At 34.8% G+C, this 20,822-nt stretch overlaps 1 protein-coding gene across 1 annotated transcript; it reads left to right on the top strand.

Moving 5' to 3' along the window:
- Positions 1–186: 186 nt before the first annotated feature.
- Positions 187–20,216, top strand: LOC110381427 (long-chain fatty acid transport protein 4). Its single transcript, XM_064035047.1, has 12 exons — positions 187–841; positions 1,043–1,193; positions 2,731–2,968; positions 4,661–4,913; positions 5,338–5,536; positions 6,993–7,103; positions 14,614–14,695; positions 14,994–15,124; positions 15,534–15,684; positions 16,646–16,803; positions 17,802–17,955; positions 18,332–20,216. The coding sequence occupies exons 1-12, from the start codon at positions 675–677 to the stop codon at positions 18,490–18,492; spliced, it is 1,956 nt and encodes a 651-aa protein (XP_063891117.1). The 5' UTR covers positions 187–674; the 3' UTR covers positions 18,493–20,216.
- Positions 20,217–20,822: the final 606 nt, after the last annotated feature.

Genomic DNA, 20,822 nt, shown 5'->3' with positions numbered 1-20,822 from the left:
AAGGCAATTTTTTAATTAATATTCTCCAAAAACATTCACCCTACGTAGTAAACAGCTAAAATGAAATCAGTTTTCAGCATTTCTCGCATTCCAACAACAAAGAACCGTTTTCTAACAGAACAAAACTTTCTATTTCTATGAAGTATCAGAACGCAACTGTCAAATAATCGATTTGTGCGTGACAGTTTATCTGACAGACGTCAATAAACGACCCAAAACCCAAAATTGTTTATTTCATTGTACATTGCGTATTACAAAACTTTTAATTATTCAAGTTTCTTTGTGTGCCTTTGTTATTATTCAAATGTAATTTTAAATTACCACCTAATGACAGCTGGATCAGTATTGTGTACATGACCGTCGACTTTTTCTACAGGTTTTTGTGAATGAATTTCTTTAGGAATATTATTTTAGCAGTCAGTAGTTCTTGCATTGCATTCTGTTGACCTAGTTCATCAATAGTCTAGACAGTGAATGTGCTCGACAACGGTATTATGAAGTGATAAAGTTAACAAACAATAAAGGAGTACTCTTGCCTGTATGCCCTATGAAAGGTTCTCGCAAACACTGCGAGTGAATTAATTGAGGAGACAGCGGGCGCGCGGCGCGCAGCAGTCAGCACGGTGGTTCGCCGAACCGCAGTTAGTCGCGTTTCGTTGCGAAAGGTGGTCGCGATGATGCTCGTGTTTGCCGCTATTGCGGCCGCCTGTGCCGCCGTTTGGCTCTCCCAAGGAATCCTTTGTAGTTTTGTGGCTCTTTTAATTCTTTGTGCTGTTTACGCCGGTGCATTCCATTCACGCTGGTGTTACGTCGCTATAAAGACCGCGCCGCGAGATCTCAGGTAAGGGCTCCAAACTGGCACGTCATCGCATCGTATTTATTATTCGATAGTGTTAATACAGGAATAATACAAGCAATCATTCACTTACATTTCCACACATTGATATAGTTAGAACAAAAATAATTGATAGAAAAAGTTTTAGAAAAAGTTTAATTGATAACTTTGATCAGTAGTTTTGATATTTATTTCTTTACTTTCTAGAGCACTATTATCATATGTAAAGATTCTATGGATAACAAGAAAGTTTAGTAGCAAAGATCTGACTCTGCCGGACATATTTCATGATGTTGTGAAGAGACATCCGGATAAGCCCTGTTTCCTATTCCAGGACGAAGTCTGGTCCTTCAAAGAGGTTGGTACACACTTTAATTAAAGTATATGGTCTGTGATCATCAAGTAGTTCCTTGGAACAAAAAAAAATATTTTTGTGTGTAGTGCACCAGGTCATACTAATTAATTTGTACATCATTACAAATTCACAAGTAGTAGGTACACATACAGGACATATTTCAACACAGTAGAAAACAAAGTAAACTATCATGATGATACATGAAACTACATTAACGTTTAAGTCAACCAAAATAATGGCATATTTGGCTGATTGTAAAAGAGAAAGTTATGTTTTATCTCATTGTGGCTTTATGCCAAGTTGATTTGTAGTCTTTTTCAATAAGTCATTAAAACAGTGTCTCTGTTTTCGAAATACATATTTTTATAATAATTTTCGACATAATATTATGTAGAAGGCACAGAAATTAAATAATTGTTACTTGTAATTAATTAATAATTAAATATCATATGAAATTTAATGTTACACAAGTAAAATGTGTAAAATTTAATATTCATATATTAAATATTCCATGATGTTATTACAAACAATTAATTTTGAGGTCCACTGATCCCTGTAGGTTAACTTGTTAACAGGTACCCTCAAGTACACTTACCTGTGTAATAATTATGCAAAAAATAACAATTAATGTTACAGAAATGTGACAGCGTGTCCTTCAGAAAACTTTAACTCATCTTTAATTAACTATTGTTTATATTCACGTTAAACTGCGTTAATGTGTTAAAAATTATAAAGACAATAAAGACCCTTTAACCCACATTACTGACCCCAATTTAAAAAAAAGGTCATTAATCAATATCAAATGAAAGTTGAAAAATAATTTGAGTACAATGAACTGCTTTTTAAGACTGAAGTTAAAGATCAAGATATAATTATGTACCGTTAAGATAGTTGTAATATTAATTCAAAATAATCATTGATAAAATTCATTTTAAGAATATCAAGTTTTAAAGTATTTTAGCAAATGAAAGAGCCAGTTTATTTACAACTTTCTTCCTGTTCACTTTTTACAATAACATCTTATTATCTATACAGATAATATATTTTATCTAAGACAGCTGGTACATAAAAAAGCCACTTAAGATAAGATAAGCCATGATATTATACAGACAATGGATTGGAGATTGCCTAGGAGGCCTATCCCAGAAAGATAATAGTTTATTCAGTAAGAATTTAAAGGCTTTCCTACAGTCTAATCTATACTAATATTATAAAGCTGAAGAATTTATTTTTTTGTTTGTTTGAACGCGCTAATCTCAGGAACTACTAGTCCGATTTAAAAAAAAAATTCAGTGTTAGATAGCCCATTTAACGAGGAAGGCTCTAGGCTACTTTTATCCGGGTTCGTGCAGAGGTTTCCACGGGATGCGGGTGAAACCGCTGGCAGAAGCTAGTAATAACTAAAACCAATAGGTGTTTATTTGTTTTAAAGTAATGTTTAGAACTAAAGTGTAAATTGATCACACATTACCAAGGGCTTAAATATTTGGTTTGATTCATGATTCAAAATAACTCTTAGTTAAAAATGCTTTGTTTTTAGGTGGAAGATTACAGCTTGAGGGTAACAGCTGTATTAAAAGCGCAGGGCATAAAGAAGGGGAATATTGTTGGTTTGTTGGTGAACAACTGTCCCCAACAGCCGGCACTATGGATGGGTATAGCCCGGCTAGGCGCTGTCACGCCTCTTATTAATACGAACCAGCGCGGCAATGCTCTCATACACTCAATAAACGTCGCCAAATGTGATGCATTGATCATTTCCGAGGAGTACCAAGCCGGTAAGTCTACACCAAACAGGTTTTTTTACAAACTATGCCGAAATTATAATGATAACAACATTTGGCGGTCTAGTAATCACGATACGGTTCCACCGGTTTCGTATGACGTAGGTTGGAACGTTTTTTTAGAACGACTGATGAATAAATTGTCGGATATAAAAATTATGATAGGCACTTCAAATAATACCTAAATTGTAATTCAAAGGTCTCATGTTGCATGTTTTTCCTAGGTCCGAAGTTCTTCAAAAATTAATAAATCTCAGGTTTCCTATTTTTTGTAGACTCCAATTTTAAAACGGAACTTTGGATTGAAAAGTAATTTGAGATACGTAGGTAGGTACATTATCACTCCTGCGAATGACGCACTTTCTGTGTTTTTCTTGCGGCTTATTCCGGTTGTGGCAATTTATGTCCATCGTTAGCTTGCCCCACAATGGTACTTTACAAATGGACTGACGGTTATTTTACCACTTGACTTGGAATTTAATATTTATTATACTTCCATCTAAAACAAAAAGGGCGCAATTTTTTTATTTTGATGTTGCTTGAGAATTAAGTATAAGTAGGTAGACGAGCCCACACACTTACTAGTCTTGTATGGAAATTCAAGTTTGAAATAGTAAAAATTTCGCCTCAACTCAACATTATTTGGCCTTAAATTAATAGATAAATATTCATGAATATTGAACCTTGAACCTCACTCGAACAGACTAGCTAATCAGCTAATATTGACTCAGTTTACGCAATACTACTTCGCGTAAGTTTCTGACAGTTCTTCGACACGTGCAAGTTGCAGACATCGGGGACCTAAATATTAAAAACTTTCTCCGCATCTCTGCTGCACACTCGATACGTGCAAGAGTATCTACATAATATTTATGTACGGTACTTATGTTTCTGACGCGACAACCGAGATCATCGACCTACTTAACGTTTATTTTTTTGCGATATGCAACCTTTTTTTTATATAAAATATGCAATCTTCGATTTTTAAACGAAGAAGTTCGTTCGCTTGCTACTCGGTTGCTGGCCAAAAACTCGCCTTATACACAGATTTATAAGCACACTTCTATTGACCATAATGACTACAGACTACTTACGTACAAGGAAACTAGAAGTGACCCCCTAATTTTCGTCCTCGGTCAACATCGCCAATAGTGCCGTAGTATCCGGCAGACATATACATAAAATAGACATCAAAGTTTTATAATCCATGGGGTTTTTCTCACTCAAACAGGTTAACACAATACAAAGAAAACTACAAACATGTTTGAATAAATAAGTTTCCGGTAAAGTAATTCCAAAGTACGAGCATTCGTTTAACGTGAACTGTCATTAAGCATAAGTACCTATGTACTTACTTTATGTAAATATGTTAGAAAACATTTGTCAAATCATTAGATAATAGTTACGAATGGTACTTACTTAGGTACATATGAAATATTGTAAAATTCGTTTCAAATGATTCGTCACACATGGCAAGCATTTTTTCTTGTATTTTTGATTGGTCACTTTAATAGTGAAGTGTTTAACAAACATATAATTTGAAACTTTGATATTCCCACTTACTTGTTGCTATAGACGTCACAACCGCAAACGCTGAACATGAACAAACTTTTCTTGATATAAGCAAATGACTATCCTTTATTTATAAGGCACTGATCTAAACAGTCCGTTTCAATCTAATTCCAGCGATACAAGAAATAGCTAAAGACCTGAGTCCCTCATTGAAGTTGTTCAAGTTCTCCCAGCGAGCACTGAACCCATCAAACCCAAGAGCCGAAGGCAGTGGCGATGGCATCACGGATTTCACCAACTTGTTGGAGACCACACCCCCTGCACCTTGGACTTTGGCAGACGCTGATGGCTTCCAGGGAAAACTGTTATACATCTACACTTCTGGAACCACTGGACTGCCTAAAGCTGCCGTTATCTCCAACGCTAGGTAAGGCCTTTTTCTGGACAAGAAATGCGACAAAACTGTGGCACTCTTATCTGTTTGTTTACTAACAAATCGGAATCGGTTTCCATTCCATTCTGCAAAGATGACTCTAAATATTTATGCATTGCACGCGTGTTCTTAAGTGCAACAAACTCATATGCACTTTTAAATTAATTTAAATGTTACCATAATTTTATTTGGCACCCAAATATTATTTGGGTAGGTTACCTAAGGGGTAACCTACCCTGGGTTGCTCTGGTAAATGGGTCTGAAGAGGTACAATAGACAAAGATAAGCAGACACTCATTGTAAAACACTGGTACTCATCTGAATCCATTTAGACTGGAAGCCGAGTTGGGAAAAGGCTAGGCAGATAATGATTTGAGTAGTTTGGATTTTTTAAAGATTTTCTTTTTCGTAATTTCAGGTTCGTTTTTATGGCGACCGGTCTATACTACATGGGTTTGGAAGGCAACGATGTTTTCTATTGCCCTCTTCCTCTCTACCATACGGCGGGAGGAGTGATAAGCATCGGCCTTGCCATCATAATGGGCTGTACTGTCGCGCTGAAGTCTAAATTTTCTGCGTCACAGTACTTCCCGGATTGTGTCAAGTATAAAGCAACGGTACGTACTTTTATAATCAGTACCTATGTTTAGTTAAATACGACTTATTAAGATTTCTCTTTATATCGATAAAGGCATATACGAAACAGGTTTTAAATATCTATTTCATGCTAAATAAAAAAAATCGGGACAAGTTTTTCACAAACGGTCGGCTAAAGTTTTAAATTTAAAAAACTGTTAAGCTGATGCTTTGAAATTTTTCATTGTATATGCATTGTTGTTTAAGTATTTACACGAGTAAGTACGTACATATATGGCCATTTATTTGGTTCTTTTATGTAGCCACATGCCATGGGTATACCCATTAGTTACAAAATAAGTATACATGTTTTACAGACAGCAAATACATAGATTTTTTTCCTTCTACGTCTGGTATAAAATTTAATTCGCCACACGGAAGATGTTATATTGTGCTTCATACATCGTAGTATTTATTATTCACTACGTGACTGCGCAAATACCGAATAGACGTCGAATTTCAAATAGTGTAGAAAAACATTATTTTTGCGGTGTTATTTATGCTGCCAAAAATTATATTGCTACGCTTTACAAGCACAGAAATTGGTCTGACTGCATTGTAATCTAAAAATTAAAAAAAAAACAATTACCTATGAATGTATGTACCTACAATGTTCACATAGCTTTTTAAGATAGGTAACCGGTTCTCCCGCGGGTTCCCTCTCTTCCCGTGGAAGCTACTGCCCGTATATGCTCGAGAATTGTCTAGCTTCCCAACAGTTAAAGAATTTTCAAATGGGTCCAGTAGTTCCGGAACCTTTACGGTACAAATAAAACATATTTTCCTGTTTATTATACTGGTATAGAAGTGTAGATATCCGTGAATTGGATGTCCGAACCTGTTACGATTTATTGACCATACCCAAAAAAACTGCTTAACTTTATAATGACTCGAGTATAGGCAATATTATTCAACGATTCCTTTTAAGTAGAGAACCAGTATATTCAAGGTCGATTTATAATGCTTATCAATGTAATTGACATTACTATTGTAGTGTATATGGCGTGCAATTTATATTACTGCATTACTACGTCTGTGCTAACGATATGATGTAAACTATATTCCGCCCGCGGCTTCGCCCGCGTGGAGTTCGGTAATATCGCGTTTCCAAGAGGTAAACATTTTTTTCATACATTTTTTGTCAAGAGCTCGCCGCGCCTAACGATCGATCTTATAAGTTAACCACAACTTGGCGCAGTCGGCAGTGGATGGGTGACCATCTTGTCATGACGAGTGACGAGGCCTTACCAACGGGTATCGGGCTGTGGAGGTCAGATAGACAGTGGCCCTATTTAAATCACTGGTTCTCAGTTGCATTCGGTTAGACTGGAAGCCGACCAAAACATAGTTGGTATGCTAGGCAGATGATGATATAATTTGTACTCTTATTCCTCTATTATATTATAGGTAGATATAATTTGTTTGTTTGTCCCACAGGCAGCCCACTACATAGGCGAGATGTGTCGCTACGTGTTGGCCACGCCTCCCTCGCCCGCCGACACTCAGCATAACGTCAGAGTCATATACGGCAACGGACTTAGACCACAGGTAAATATCTCTTTACTATGGAAAGTGACTTGCCAAACTTAACGTCGGCTCTTAACTGATTTCTGTCCCTGGGTCATACGCTTGCCTGCCGGGGCTGAGGGATTATTCTAAGCGTTACCGCGGCCCAGGTACATAAAGGGCTCAACAAGGAACGTATTGGGTTTTGGTCAGTAAGAATCTGACACCCCCAGTCTGACGCTGGACCCACAGTGAGGTTCATTTGATGATTTCACACCAAAAAAAGGTCCATACGCGAGCTCAGACCTACCTAAAAATGGTTTATACACAGCGACTCGTAATGTTTGGCACGAACTGTATTTTCGTACCTATACATTATCCACTATAGTTGAATGAGGTAATAATCGGTTGTTACGATGCATTTGTGCACTTGTGTACATGTTGGCCTCTGCTCACTGAATTGGATAAAGCATGGATTATACAAATTTTAGTCAGAGTTGGAGGTCGAACGTGCCAAAATTAGCACTTTGAGTGTCAGGCATTTGTCTGTTCAAAATAGTACCTACGAATTCTTAGACTGCATTCATGAAAATGAACACACACTCAAAAAAAATAATGCTTATATTAAACTCAAAAATAGTGCGTAAGAATATTACATTAAATTAGAACTTATTAAAAGTTTGTTTTGATTAAAAACAAATTCAATACATTTGGGATTTTTTGTATCTAAATTGGTCCATAAGTTAAATAAAGCCTTGTAACTCGTAATAGACGAACAATTCCAGTTACGTCAAGAACATTTGATAACCCAATTAATATTGTGACTCGTGTAAGGTAAAGATACTGGAACATACCAGTTAACTAATTTCAAGGTTACAAACAACATTGTTTGGTAGAATGAATTAGCAGTTTCTATATAAAGCTTAGGACTAATAACTGTGCTCCAATTTGCCTCAATTTATGGATAAACATCTTTTGTTTTCAGCCCTTCTCGATCTATGATATACCGTAGTTGAAAACATAAATCAGTGTTGTAATGAACCGACATATAAAAATCGGTTATCATGACCTCTTGAGCTTGTTTCGTTGAGATAAGATCAATCTGTACTACGGAGTCGCCAAAATTGAGTAGAGCTGTTTTCCCACGGCTTCAACTGCATCCCGTGGGAACTACTGATAGAACCAGGTTAAATATAGCCTATGTTACTTGGGAAAAGTGTAGCAGTTTCAAAACCTTTAGGGGCTACAAACAAACAATATATATTTTTTATACTGTTATAGCAACTAGGAATCATATAGCACCCCTTCCCATGTCTTTATTATAAAAGTCTCCTTACTCCGTACTACGGTGCAAACAAACAATAAGATAAAAAGATAATTAATTTCAAAGTAATATCCATTATCCATATCACAAAATACATAGGTACAGAAGTCAATCTCATGTATGTACTTCACTTTTCATGCCTAAACTCGGCGGTCGCGCTAGGGTTGTCAACTGTTTTATGCGCATAAAACTAACGTGGTAGTGGTACTCGTATCTAATTATTTGATGTATTGTTGAGTATAAAACAGGAAAAATGAAATATAAACCAATAATAATAAAATATTTAATGTGGCATACAAGAGGTTAATAAACACTTTCAACGGAAATTCGTTTGAACGAGATACCGTTTTTCAGAAACCGCAATTTATAATTTTGTTATTCATACATATATACTTACCCTACTCTTTACTTGTGAAAAAAATATTTTTGTATGTAATGGGTTGGTACAGTCCCTGATCTAAGCTTGCTTCTACCTACAGAAAACTTGATGTGCGAGTTTTATTTCGTCTACCTTACAACATAGTCTCGCCATGATCACAAAAATTATCAACTCCTACTAGCAATAATCTTTGAGGGTAGGTAGGCAGGTTCGCCTGGGTCGACACTAGCAAAACTTATTACTGTTGGATTATATAAAGCAAAAACTAATACCCCTAACTTTCGATAACATTGTTCTTTGTTCTATCTGAACAATCTACTGTTTATTTAACTCTACACACACTGCGTCACGGGATCTTGTTAGACGGACGTATTGCTTCCAAGTACCATTTAAAGTATAGAATAAATATTTCAATATCAAATTAGTATATTATTTCTTTTAATCCCATACCTCCTATAGGTTATGGGCCCAGTGCGAAAAAGGACATTTAGTAGTGAGAACATTCAGTAGTGCGTAGTGACAGTAAAGTGCATAGTTGTAAATAAAAATAAAGTTGTGACAATGGAAAAAGTGAAAAGAAACATTAAGCCTTTTAATGGAGAAAAGTACAGTGTATGGAAATTTAGAATTCGTACACTGCTTTCAGAGTTAAACTTGCTCAGTGTTATTGACGAAGAAATTCCTGGAACGCGATCCGCTGAGTGGGAAAAGAATAATAAGGCAGCCAAAAGTATTATAGTCGAATATTTGGCGGACTCATATCTTAATTATATTAATGAAAATGGGACTGCTCAAGCAGTTTTTAAACATTTTGACGCGATCTATGAAAGGAAAAGTGTAGCAACTCAATTAGCGCTGAGAAAACAATTATTGGGATTAAAATTAAAAGCCGATATACCCTTGATCAAACACTTCTCAACATTTGACGATCTGCTGACAGAATTATCAGCTGCTGGAGCTAAATTAGAGGAAACGGACAAAGTAGCTCATTTATTACTTACTCTCCCGAATACATATGATGGCGTTATCACTGCAATTGAGACACTATCTGAAGAAAATATCACTCTCGGTTTTGTAAAAACTAGACTATTAGATCACGAAGTAAAATTAAAAAACGAGAGTCGTGATACCAGTTTAAAGATACTCCATGTTGAAGAAAAATATAATAAAACAGATACAATCGCACAAAACAAAACTATTTGAAGAATACAACATTCAAGAAAACAAACAAACAAAAATTTGTGAAATGTCATTACTGTGGACGCAAAGGACACAAGAAACAGGATTGTTTCTATTTCAAAAGACAGACAAATATACAAAACAATGCCCCAGAAAGGACAAGACAAGTCCAAACTATTGCCCTGCAAGAGGGAACGACCTCGAATTCTTCTTTTTCAGGATTTGCGTTCATGACAAGCGCATACCATTATGAAAAGACCACTCGACAATTAAATTCCTATTAGATTCAGGAGCGTCTGATCACATCACAAATAGAGATGATCTCTTCACATCGTTTGAATGTTTAAATCCTCCTTTAAAAATTTCAGTAGCTAAAAACAATACATTTATTTCAGCAACTAAAAGGGGAAACATAAATCTTATCAGTCAAACAGGAGTGCAAGGAATACTTACAAATGTATTGTTCTGTGCCGAAGTACCATATAATTTAATATCGGTATCAAAGATGCAGCAAGCAGGATTCACCATAATATTTGATGACAAAGGCACACAAATTACAAAGGAAGGTAAAATCATCATGAAAGGTAAGACATTGAATAATCTTATAGTTCTAGAGTTTAAAATACCAGTAATAAAGGGGAATCCGCTTCCCAAGCATGTTATGTTAATGAAAATAAATATGAATTATGGCATCAACGCCTAGGACATATAAGTAAAACTAAATTCCTGCAGTTAAAATGTCATAATATGATTGATGACTTAGATGAAATAAATACCGTAACTCAAATGATAAGTTGTGTGAAGCATGCATAAATGGGAAGCAGACTCGCCTGCCTTTTAATAAAGTTAAAGACAAAAGTTACATTAAACGCCCTCTGTTTATTGTGCATTCAGATGTTTGTGGTCCTATAACACCTCCAACAATAGATAACAGAAATTATTTTGTTTTATTTGTTGATGAATACACACATTATTGTGTGGTGTATATGTTAACTTACAAATCAGAAGTGTTTACAGCTTTTAAAGACTATGTCGCTAAAAGTGAGGCTAAATTCAATTTCAAAGTAGTAAATCTTTATAGTGATAACGGTGGTGAATACTTATCCACCGAAATGAAAAACTGTAGAGAAAGAGGCATAAGCTATCATTTAACAGTTCCTAGGACCCCACAGTTAAATGGTGTTGCAGAACGTATGGTTCGCACAATAACAGAAAAAGCTCGTGCTATGTTAAATGGCACTAAAGCATCAAAACGTTTTGGGGAAATGCAGTTTTAACTGCAGTTTATTTAATAAATATTACGCCTACGAAAGCTTTAAGTCAATCAAAGACACCATACGAGATGTGGCATGATAGGAAACCAAGCGTTAAAAATCTCAGAGTTTTCGGTTCAACTGTATATGTTCATAATAAAACCAGTAAAACAAATTTGACAATAGGTCGTGGAAAGGAATACTGGTAGGTTATGAACCCAATGGTTATAAAGTTTGGAATACAGAATTCGAAAAATATGAAACTGTAAGGGACGTTGTAATTGATGAGACTAATTTTATCGAATCTAGGCCTTCATTACGACCTGAACGGAGTAATAATACATATTCCCAAGACGAAACTGATAATGACTCCGTAACAAAATCAGTGTCTTATAAGTCTCATAGTTCTGGCCCTAAATCAGATAGCTCTCAATCTGATGAATGCAGTACAAGTAAAATTCGAAAAATCGGTAGTCATGAAATACCGAATGAACCTGAAAATGAATCTGAGAGTAGTTTGAAACACAAAATCAGGATAAACCTGATGAATTTTAAATTTACGAAGAAGTGAAAGACTGAAAACATGTTCGCGTAAATCATATAATGAAAATGACTATGATGTCTATAGTGCGTTATCCATCACAAGTAATATACCAAAATCATTAAATGAAATTAAATCTCTGAACGATAGGAATCAGTGGGAAAAAGCAGTCAGAGAAGAACTCAATTCTCTTAAGAAAAATAATACATGGACATTAGTACCAAAACCATTAAATAAAAATATTGTAGACTGTAAATGGATATTCACTATTAAAATGACGTTTCAGGTCAACCTTCAAGATATAAGGCACGTCTTGTCGCTAGAGGTTTCAGTCAAGAATATCTTAGTGATTATAATGAAACATTTGCACCAGTTGCTAGAATAGCAAGCTTTAGATTCTTAATTAGCTACGCAAATCAATATAATTTACTGATTCATCATATGGATGTAAAAACAGCATTTCTAAATGGTACACTAAAGGAAGAAATCTACATGAAAGTTCCTGAAGGTGTAAAATGTAAAGATAATTACGTATGCAAATTAAACAAAGCTCTTTATGGCTTAAAACAATCAGCTAGATGTTGGTACGAAACATTTGAACAATGTCTCAAAGAAATAGGTTTTCAGAACTCCCCAGTAGATAGGTGTATATATATGAAAGGTAAAGGAGACATTTCTAAAATATTTACGTAATCTTGTACGTCGATGATTTAGTTATAGCATGTGCAGATTTGCAAACAATGAATAATTTCAAAGCATATTTAATGACTAAATTCGAAATGACCGACTTACACGATATCAAATTATTTTTGGGCATTAAAATAGAGAGACACCATGATAAAATTACTTTAGACCAAAGTGCTTACATTAAAACCGTTTTGAATAAATTTAATATGAGTGATTGCAATCCTATAAACACACCGATGGAGCTTAAATTAAACTATGAAGCTCTTAACGCTGATAAGAAGTGTGACGCACCATGCCGTCACCTGATCGGTTGTTTAATGTACATTATGCTTTGTACGCGTCCGGACTTAAGTACATGCGTAAATATTTTAAGTCGGTACACAAATAAGAACAATAAAGAATTGTGGTTATGCTTAAAGCGAGTTTTAAGATATATCAAAGGCACAATTGATTTGAAGTTAACATATACAAGAAATAATTACAATAACATCCTAAGTGGATATGTCGACTCAGATTGGGGTGGCCACGATTGTAATGATAGGAAAAGCACTACTGGATATGTGTTTAAATTATTTGATCAAAATACAATTACATGGTGTACAAAGAGACAAACATCAGTAGCGGTCTCGTCTACTGAATCGAATATATGGCTTTATATGAAGCTGTTAAAGAAGCATTATGGCTTAAGTCTCTGGCAGAAAGCATAAACTTAAAAATTAATAAGCCCATTATTTTATATGAAGATAATAACGGATGTATTAGCATAGCTAATAATCCAACAAGTCATAAAAGGTCCAAACACATAGATATAAAATATCATTTCTCTAGAGAACAAGTTGAGAAAAATGTAATAAAATTAAATTATATTTCCACAGGTAACCAGTTGGCAGACTTGTTGACAAAACCTTTACCAGTCGTGTCTTTTATAAGACTGAGAAAAGGATTGGGTATAGAATAAGTTTTAATTTAAGTACAATTTCATTATGAAATGGTCTGATCAGGTTTTCTGGGTTTCCTGATCCTGTGCAGCAAATGTTGGACCATTATTGTACAGTTGTCCCAGATCTTACTTGGAAGTATAATATGTTACGTCGTATTTATAAGTTGGTATTCACTTTGTAATGTTGAATTGTAGACTAGATACTGTATAGTAAACTAACGAATGACTAAAAGTTAGGGATTAATTTTTGAGGGGGCGTGTTGGATTATATAAAGCAAAAACTAATACCCCTAACTTTCGATAACATTGTTCTTTGTTCTATCTGAACAATCTACTGTTTATTTAACTCTACACACACTGCGTCACGGGATCTTGTTAGACGGACGTATTGCTTCCAAGTACCATTTAAAGTATAGAATAAATATTTCAATATCAAATTAGTATATTATTTCTTTTAATCCCATACCTCCTATAATTACGGCATTGGGCCAGAGGCCGCCGCCGGGGCGCTTACCTACCCACCTAACTGTACCTACCTACTGCGTTTATTAAACGAACCATCGAAATATGAGAAAATAAGTAGGTAGGTACATACTATAGGTAATACGACAGGCTAAAAAAACGACAATTCACTGTTTATTGTTTTATGAAACAACCGTCAACTTGTTCAATTATAATACGAATTTTGTTGCTCCATTATTACTTTTTCTTTTGTTATTCAAATTAAAAATATTACAGTCAAATTACAGTTAGGTAGGTATCACAACGCGTGCACATTTATCTACCTTTGTGTGACGCGCTTATCTCAAGAAAGCGGCAGCCGCGCTCGCACTGTTTTGAGTTGTTTTGAGACAGCGCGTCTGTGAACACGCACACATAGACACCTTTGTCTGCGTGACTCGAACGCGCTTCGTATGTAGATTGACTTCTGTACCTATGTATTTTGTGTCCATATCTTACGAATGCTTATATAATTTGGCATTCAATGCCGTTTCTTTTCTCACATAGTGCAATAAACTTTGACTTCTCGGGCCATTTTAAAACAAGGTCGACTCAAATTTTATTTACATACCTACGTCAATAAACAAATGACGCATGAATATTAATTGGTTTAGCCTGACCGTTGATTAAGTTATTTTTTTCTTTATACGGGAACATTCGATGTATGGAAAGTTCGATAAAAGTAATGTGTTATTTTCTTTTTTTAAATGACTTGGCAAATATTTAGATTGTTTTATAATGATCCCAGATTTGGAAAGACTTCGTCAAAAGATTCAACATTAAGGCGGTGACAGAGTTCTATGGAGCCACAGAAGGAAATGCCAATATAGGTATGAAATTATGACTTTACCCAACAATTAAATTACACTGTTTCAGTACCTATCCAATTTCTGCAACTATGTATGTTTGCTTTGCCATATTTCAAAGTAATGTGTGTCGAAGCCTTGGCCTTCAGTGGTCATATTATTTATCTTTATTGTTTCTTCTATAAGTTTTTTAATTTTTTAAAATAATACAAACAAAACAAAACTTTCAAACAATGATAATTTTTCAGTAACAAAATAAAGTAAAACTCTTTTGCAAGATACAATTTTATGAAAAATACTTATAATCAAATTATTTTTACAGCGAATGTGGATGGCACGCCAGGAGCCATCGGTTTCGTTTCAAGAATATTCCCGAAGGTGTATCCTATCGCCATCATCAAGGTCAACCAGGAGACCGGGGAACCCATCCGAGACTCGCGAGGACTTTGTCAGGTAACAACCGATTTTGTATTTGTCATTATAACATTTGTTTCCCAAATTATAGAGGGACGGGCTATGGTTAATGTGCCCGGTAGAATAAAAGTACATATAGGTACATGTTAAGTAGCTATTTCTCACAATGTCACCCGCACTCCATAGGAAATACTTCACGCACCTGGTAAAAAAGTAGTATAATGTCTTTTCGCAAGCTACAGAGCTAGACTAGATATATGTATCTTACCTATACTAAATTTTAATTATATTGGTTGTTGTTTTGTCGAAAAAGAGCAGAGTTACTGTCGCATTTATAATATTAGTAAGGATTTGCAAGACTTCATCCACTTTTAAGTGTTCCTCAATTTCAAGATCAGTCGACACTTCGAGGATATAAGTTTAAAAAATCTCTGAAAACTCGTTCCAGCTAGCGCAACCAAACGAGCCGGGCGTGTTTATCGGCAAGATCCAGGCACACAACCCCGCGCGGCAGTACCTCGGATACGTAGACAAGGCCGCTTCAGAGAAGAAGGTCGTTAAAGACGTCTTCCAGTTTGGTGATGCTGCTTTTATTTCTGGTAAGTATTTGTAAAGGCAGAAAATAACAGGCTGAAAAGCTGTCTTTCTTTGCGGTTTTTGAACATTTCCATCTATACTATATTATACAGAGGAAAACTTTGTTTGTTTGGTTGTAATGGATAAACTCAAAAACTACTGGACCGATTTCAAATATTCTTTCACCATTAGAAAGCTACATTATTTGCGAGTAACATAGGCTATATTTTATCCCGGTGCGGGCATTAGCTCCCACGGGACGCGGGTGAAACCGCGGGAAAACGGCTAGTGCAATATAATGGCGTCCTATCTGGTTATCGGCCTCGGCGGCTGTTCTCATAAGGAGATCAGCCAGCTGCGTAGGACATATTATTATAGTGAACATTCACTCTCATAACATGGGACAACAATCCGACACGACCGATGAGAGATCTGGCTATCAATTATCATTGTATTGCGCTTCCAAAATGATTTTTCCTTTGCTGAGTAATAAGCATAATATTTCTCGACTTTCATTAATAATAATAAAAAGGGATCGACTGACCTACTGCCTCGACCCAATTAAGTGAACTTGATAAACCTGTTTTTTCATACCTAGTTGTTTTGTCTCGTGAAAGTGGGTGAGGCATATTTATACACACATTATCTTTGTATGACTCGGTCACTTGTGCGTTCCTGAGCTTATGTACATTTAAATTACACACAAGCATGGTTCAACCACTTCTGTGAGATAAAACACCCATATCTAAGCAGCGTTCTATTTTATTTATTTATTCTAGGAAGGCTTACAGGCTAATAACATGACAAGATGGTAACAATAGTTTAACCACATTGCTAATAACAAGCCCCCACATAAGATGTTTTAATAAGATTTTTCAACAGTCAACGTTCATTTGAACAAAAGACTTATTAAGCATACTACCTACATAACATATTAGATAATTATATTATTAGATAATATATCCTCATTCTGTTTGTTTGTAGGTGACATCTTAACAGCGGACGAGTTCGGCTACCTATTCTTCCGCGACCGCACGGGCGACACGTTCAGATGGCGCGGAGAAAACGTGTCTACCACGGAGGTCGAGGCCGCCATCTCTAGAGTCGCTGAGCATAGAGACGCCGTTGTCTATGGCGTATTGGTAAATATACATACTTTTTTAACTTTTCATTACTTATATGACTTTCTTTTGTTGCTCGTAGGGTCGTATGACCGAAATGGTTTTGTGTCATTACAGTAAGAGCATTTTTATGAAGCACATATTTTGCATCTCATTTTTAAAGACAAAATCGAGATTCAAGCTATATCTAATACAGCCATACCTATTCATCAGACGAATGACATACGTAAACACTTGTAACAAAAACAGAGGATGTATAAAACAAAAATATTGACATTTCGATACTTCTTACTCCAACCTAGTTATATAAAACAACTTTGTTATGTGACTGAAAAACTATTGTCTGCCAACTCCCAAAACTCCCATAGTTGCATAACGATGCGATACTACACCTTCATTCATACCGAATAACAATACAACAATGTATGTAATAGAATTTACTACTAAAGTTCATGCCAAGACTTATGGCAGACGGTGCCATAAATCACTTGTAAAGTGATGCGCACACGCACGATAATGACCTATCGATAAAATGTAATGCGCCTGAATCATCGCTACAGAAAAGTTTAAGTACGAAGGAGGGAATAATGTATGCTTTTTATTTTTGCATTTAATTACACCACCTGTCTGCGACGGGTTAGCTACAGCTTTCAAAAAAAATGTTTTTTTCATCCGGATGAAAAGTAGCCAATAACAGTTTCCTAATTATAAAACTTTCCCTATAAAATAGATTTGGAAAAAAGATACCTGTATTTTCATTCCATTTACCGTGTCAGAGCAGTAAACGTCTATACATTCATTCATCCACGTCTCGTGGGAACTATTAGAATAACTTGATAACTTGGCCATCTAAGACTGATAGCAGTTTTCATATCGGTACCTGTAGGACTGAAAGAAGTATTCAAATTGGTCAAGTTATTCTTGTGATTACCGTCTTTAAGTCACGTTCTAGAAAAAAAAATTCAACATAATAAGATGTATAACAGCATAGATGTGATTTGCTAACACTTTTTCTACAGGTACCAAACACTGAAGGGCGAGCGGGCATGTGTGGTATAGTAGATGTTGACGGTACATTAGATCTGGAAATCCTGGCGAGAAACTTGGCGCGAGACCTGCCGGTGTATGCAAGACCTGTGTTCATTAGAGTCATGGACAGCTTAGATATGACTGGTAAGTCTAGTTGCAGAAAACAATATATAATTGGTACATAATTCTAATATTTAATTCATGGTCCTTATTGTTATTAGCTGTTGTGATTTTTGCAATATATTATATGCACGTATGCCACATAACTATCCTTCTATATTAAAATAGTATTTATTCTGTCATTTTTAAACCCAATACACTACAATTTCTTTGAAAATTGCCAAGGACTAAAAAAAACACATTTACTCAACACCAAATGATGATAAATTATTAGTTTTCAATTAATTATTGTTATTTATATCGTATAATTCAGCAAATGATTGGTCTTTAGACCGAAATAGCATCCATTAGTGATAATAAATTAATGACATCGTTAAAATTTATATCTTTTCATTTCCAGGTACATTTAAAATGAAGAAGACTGACCTGCAAAAAGACAGTTTCGATCCCAAACTGGCGAAAAAAGACAAGCTTTACTATTTAGATGTAAAACAAGGCCGCTACCTGCCACTAGGAATTGAGGAATACGAGAAAATTATTAGTGGACAAATTAGGCTGTGAATTGTTTATCTGTTGTTTCAGTGTTGTTATAGTTGATACGAGTAGTTCAAATGACATGTTATGTCTTAACAACTGACGATCGTTCCCAATATTCAATCTATAGTCAATAAATCAAAACAATAGTATTTTGCTTACTAAAGATGAGACATTTACATAACTCGTATGGGGCTAATGTCAAATTCTATCTCTAAGTAAGCATATCTACAGATATAGATAGAATGTTGGGAATGGTCCTAAACTGTTTTAGCGGTTGGTAGCTACGTTTACATAAAATGTTCGTTATACTAAAGATGCTTTCACTCCGTAGGGCAATTTAATACGTGTATTTATAGAAGCTTTTTCATGCATTTACAACTTAATCAAAATGGTGTGTGTCTAATAACAGATTTAGATGAAATAAACGAGTATTTTATCCTCGCTTTCAGTATTGTGAATTAATTTGTCACTGTCACATAAACTCTTTCGAAAGGAATATGTAAATATTCCTAGCATAATGCTGGGTATATACTCCGTACGTTACATATTAGTTTTTCAACCAATTTTCTTCCAATTTCAGCTTAATACCATTATGATCATTGCATTTCATCCCAATCGTGCGCAGGGTCTTATATCTTAATAGATATGTTGTTAGATCTTCAAATTAAAAGTTTCTTACATCTTAATTGTTTTTAAGCTGTGTATTTCTTGTCTGAAAGAAATTGCAGCTCTATTATTCTTTATTCTTCATGTGTTCACAATATAAATCATCTTTGTGCTAAAACTTCACTTATGAAATATTTTTCTAAGTATCTATTGTACCGTGTATATTTTGTAGAACTTACATCTTACATTCCTAGGCGAATTTGAAAGCCCGCTTATACGAATAAAATAACTTTTCTATATGAATGTTTGATATTGTCGCAATAAGAAGTGGGCAGGTGATAAGATTTTAGTGATCTTTAAGAGATGGGAATTAATGAATTTATTAAATTAGCATATTTGAAGGACTGATCTGGTAGGCTTTAGGAAAATTTATTGCAACAGTCGAATCTTTGATAGAAATGGTAATCTCAAGCGCTTTTGAGTGTAAAAAAATATCTGATAATCGTTATTAGAAACAATAAAATTGTGTTTTAATGTATGTATGTATGTATATATTGTCTTCCTGTTTTTCGTAGCCTTGTAAATAAACGTAGAGGAAAATTATGTTACACAAATTATTCCAATTTTTAAATCATAATAGATCAAACTCTTCCTCAGTTACTTAAAGTCATTTAGCCAACATTATACCTCATTCTTCTCCGAAAAGGTAGTTTGTTCAAAGGACTAGTTAGCTCAAAACAACGCTTTGTTAAATATGTAGTACTTAAGTACTTAAAAACACTGATGTCTGGTGTGGGAATACTTCTAATTGAATTTGTTATCAAATTGTAGCTAAGTTGTGTAGCATAAGTCATGCTGTTATTAATATATTAATCAGTAACCAAGAATTCTCATTATTTTTATAATTTATTTGTATAGTAGAAAGTTGTACAGCTTTTACAGAAAATACTTGCCTAGTTCACACTATACTTCTTGTTATTTTTTTTTTATACAATTTCAAATAACACCCGTCTTTTAATAAGGCTGAGGTTTTAATATTTCTTCTGTTTCATTTTGTTACATAAATTAGATCTAAGATTATTTAACGGTATGGGATATGTTGAATAAATAAACTACATTAAATGTATATTTTCCTAAAAGGATTTTTGTTATTTTTTTACCCTGTCTTAGAATTGGTGCGAATTTCAAGTTTTTCAAAAGTGAAAGTGAAAAAATACAAAAGCTGAAAAAACTGAACATTTTTTTCTTAACATAAGAAAAAATATACAGACCTAACTCAATTACTCACAATTTTACAAGTCAATACTTAACGCAATCCGTCTTCAAAGTACAAGGGTTAATCAAAACAGTTGGTTATTCGGTAATCCACTAACCAGCTAACCTTTGGACCTTATAAATAGGTCCCCAGAATATTGAAATGCGTATGTGCCAAATAAAAAACAGACCACGTCATTACTACATAGTTTATCCTTGAAAGTGAATATAACTAATTAATCATCGATTTTTTACCTACCCTTTTTTGTCGGCTGATACATCTTTGGAGTAAATATCGTATGTATTTAGTCTTTTTTATTATTTGAGTTCTAAATATACCTTTGGAAAGGTAAGACCGCGAAATTCTTACTTAAATGTGTGGTGTGGTTACATAATCTACCGGCATAAATAATTACCTAAAGCCTTGTTTAACAGCCAGTTAAAAACATCACGTGGGCTACGATCGATGTGAGTTCCGTATTTAGCTAGGTACC

Source organism: Helicoverpa armigera, chromosome 6 (genome assembly GCF_030705265.1).
Source record: "Helicoverpa armigera isolate CAAS_96S chromosome 6, ASM3070526v1, whole genome shotgun sequence".
In the NCBI taxonomy this organism is placed as follows: Eukaryota; Metazoa; Arthropoda; class Insecta; order Lepidoptera; family Noctuidae; genus Helicoverpa; species Helicoverpa armigera.
This window is presented reverse-complemented; position numbering and strand designations above follow the sequence as displayed.

Excerpts from the sequence above, each read along its gene's own strand:
- LOC110381427 (XM_064035047.1), top strand. The coding sequence starts at position 675 with ATGATGCTCGTGTTTGCCGCTATTGCGGCCGCCTGTGCCGCCGTTTGG. Across the intron at positions 5,537-6,992 it reads GTGTCAAGTATAAAGCAACG|GCAGCCCACTACATAGGCGA; the intron begins GTACGTACTTTT and ends TTTGTCCCACAG. Across the intron at positions 17,956-18,331 it reads GGACAGCTTAGATATGACTG|GTACATTTAAAATGAAGAAG; the intron begins GTAAGTCTAGTT and ends TTTCATTTCCAG.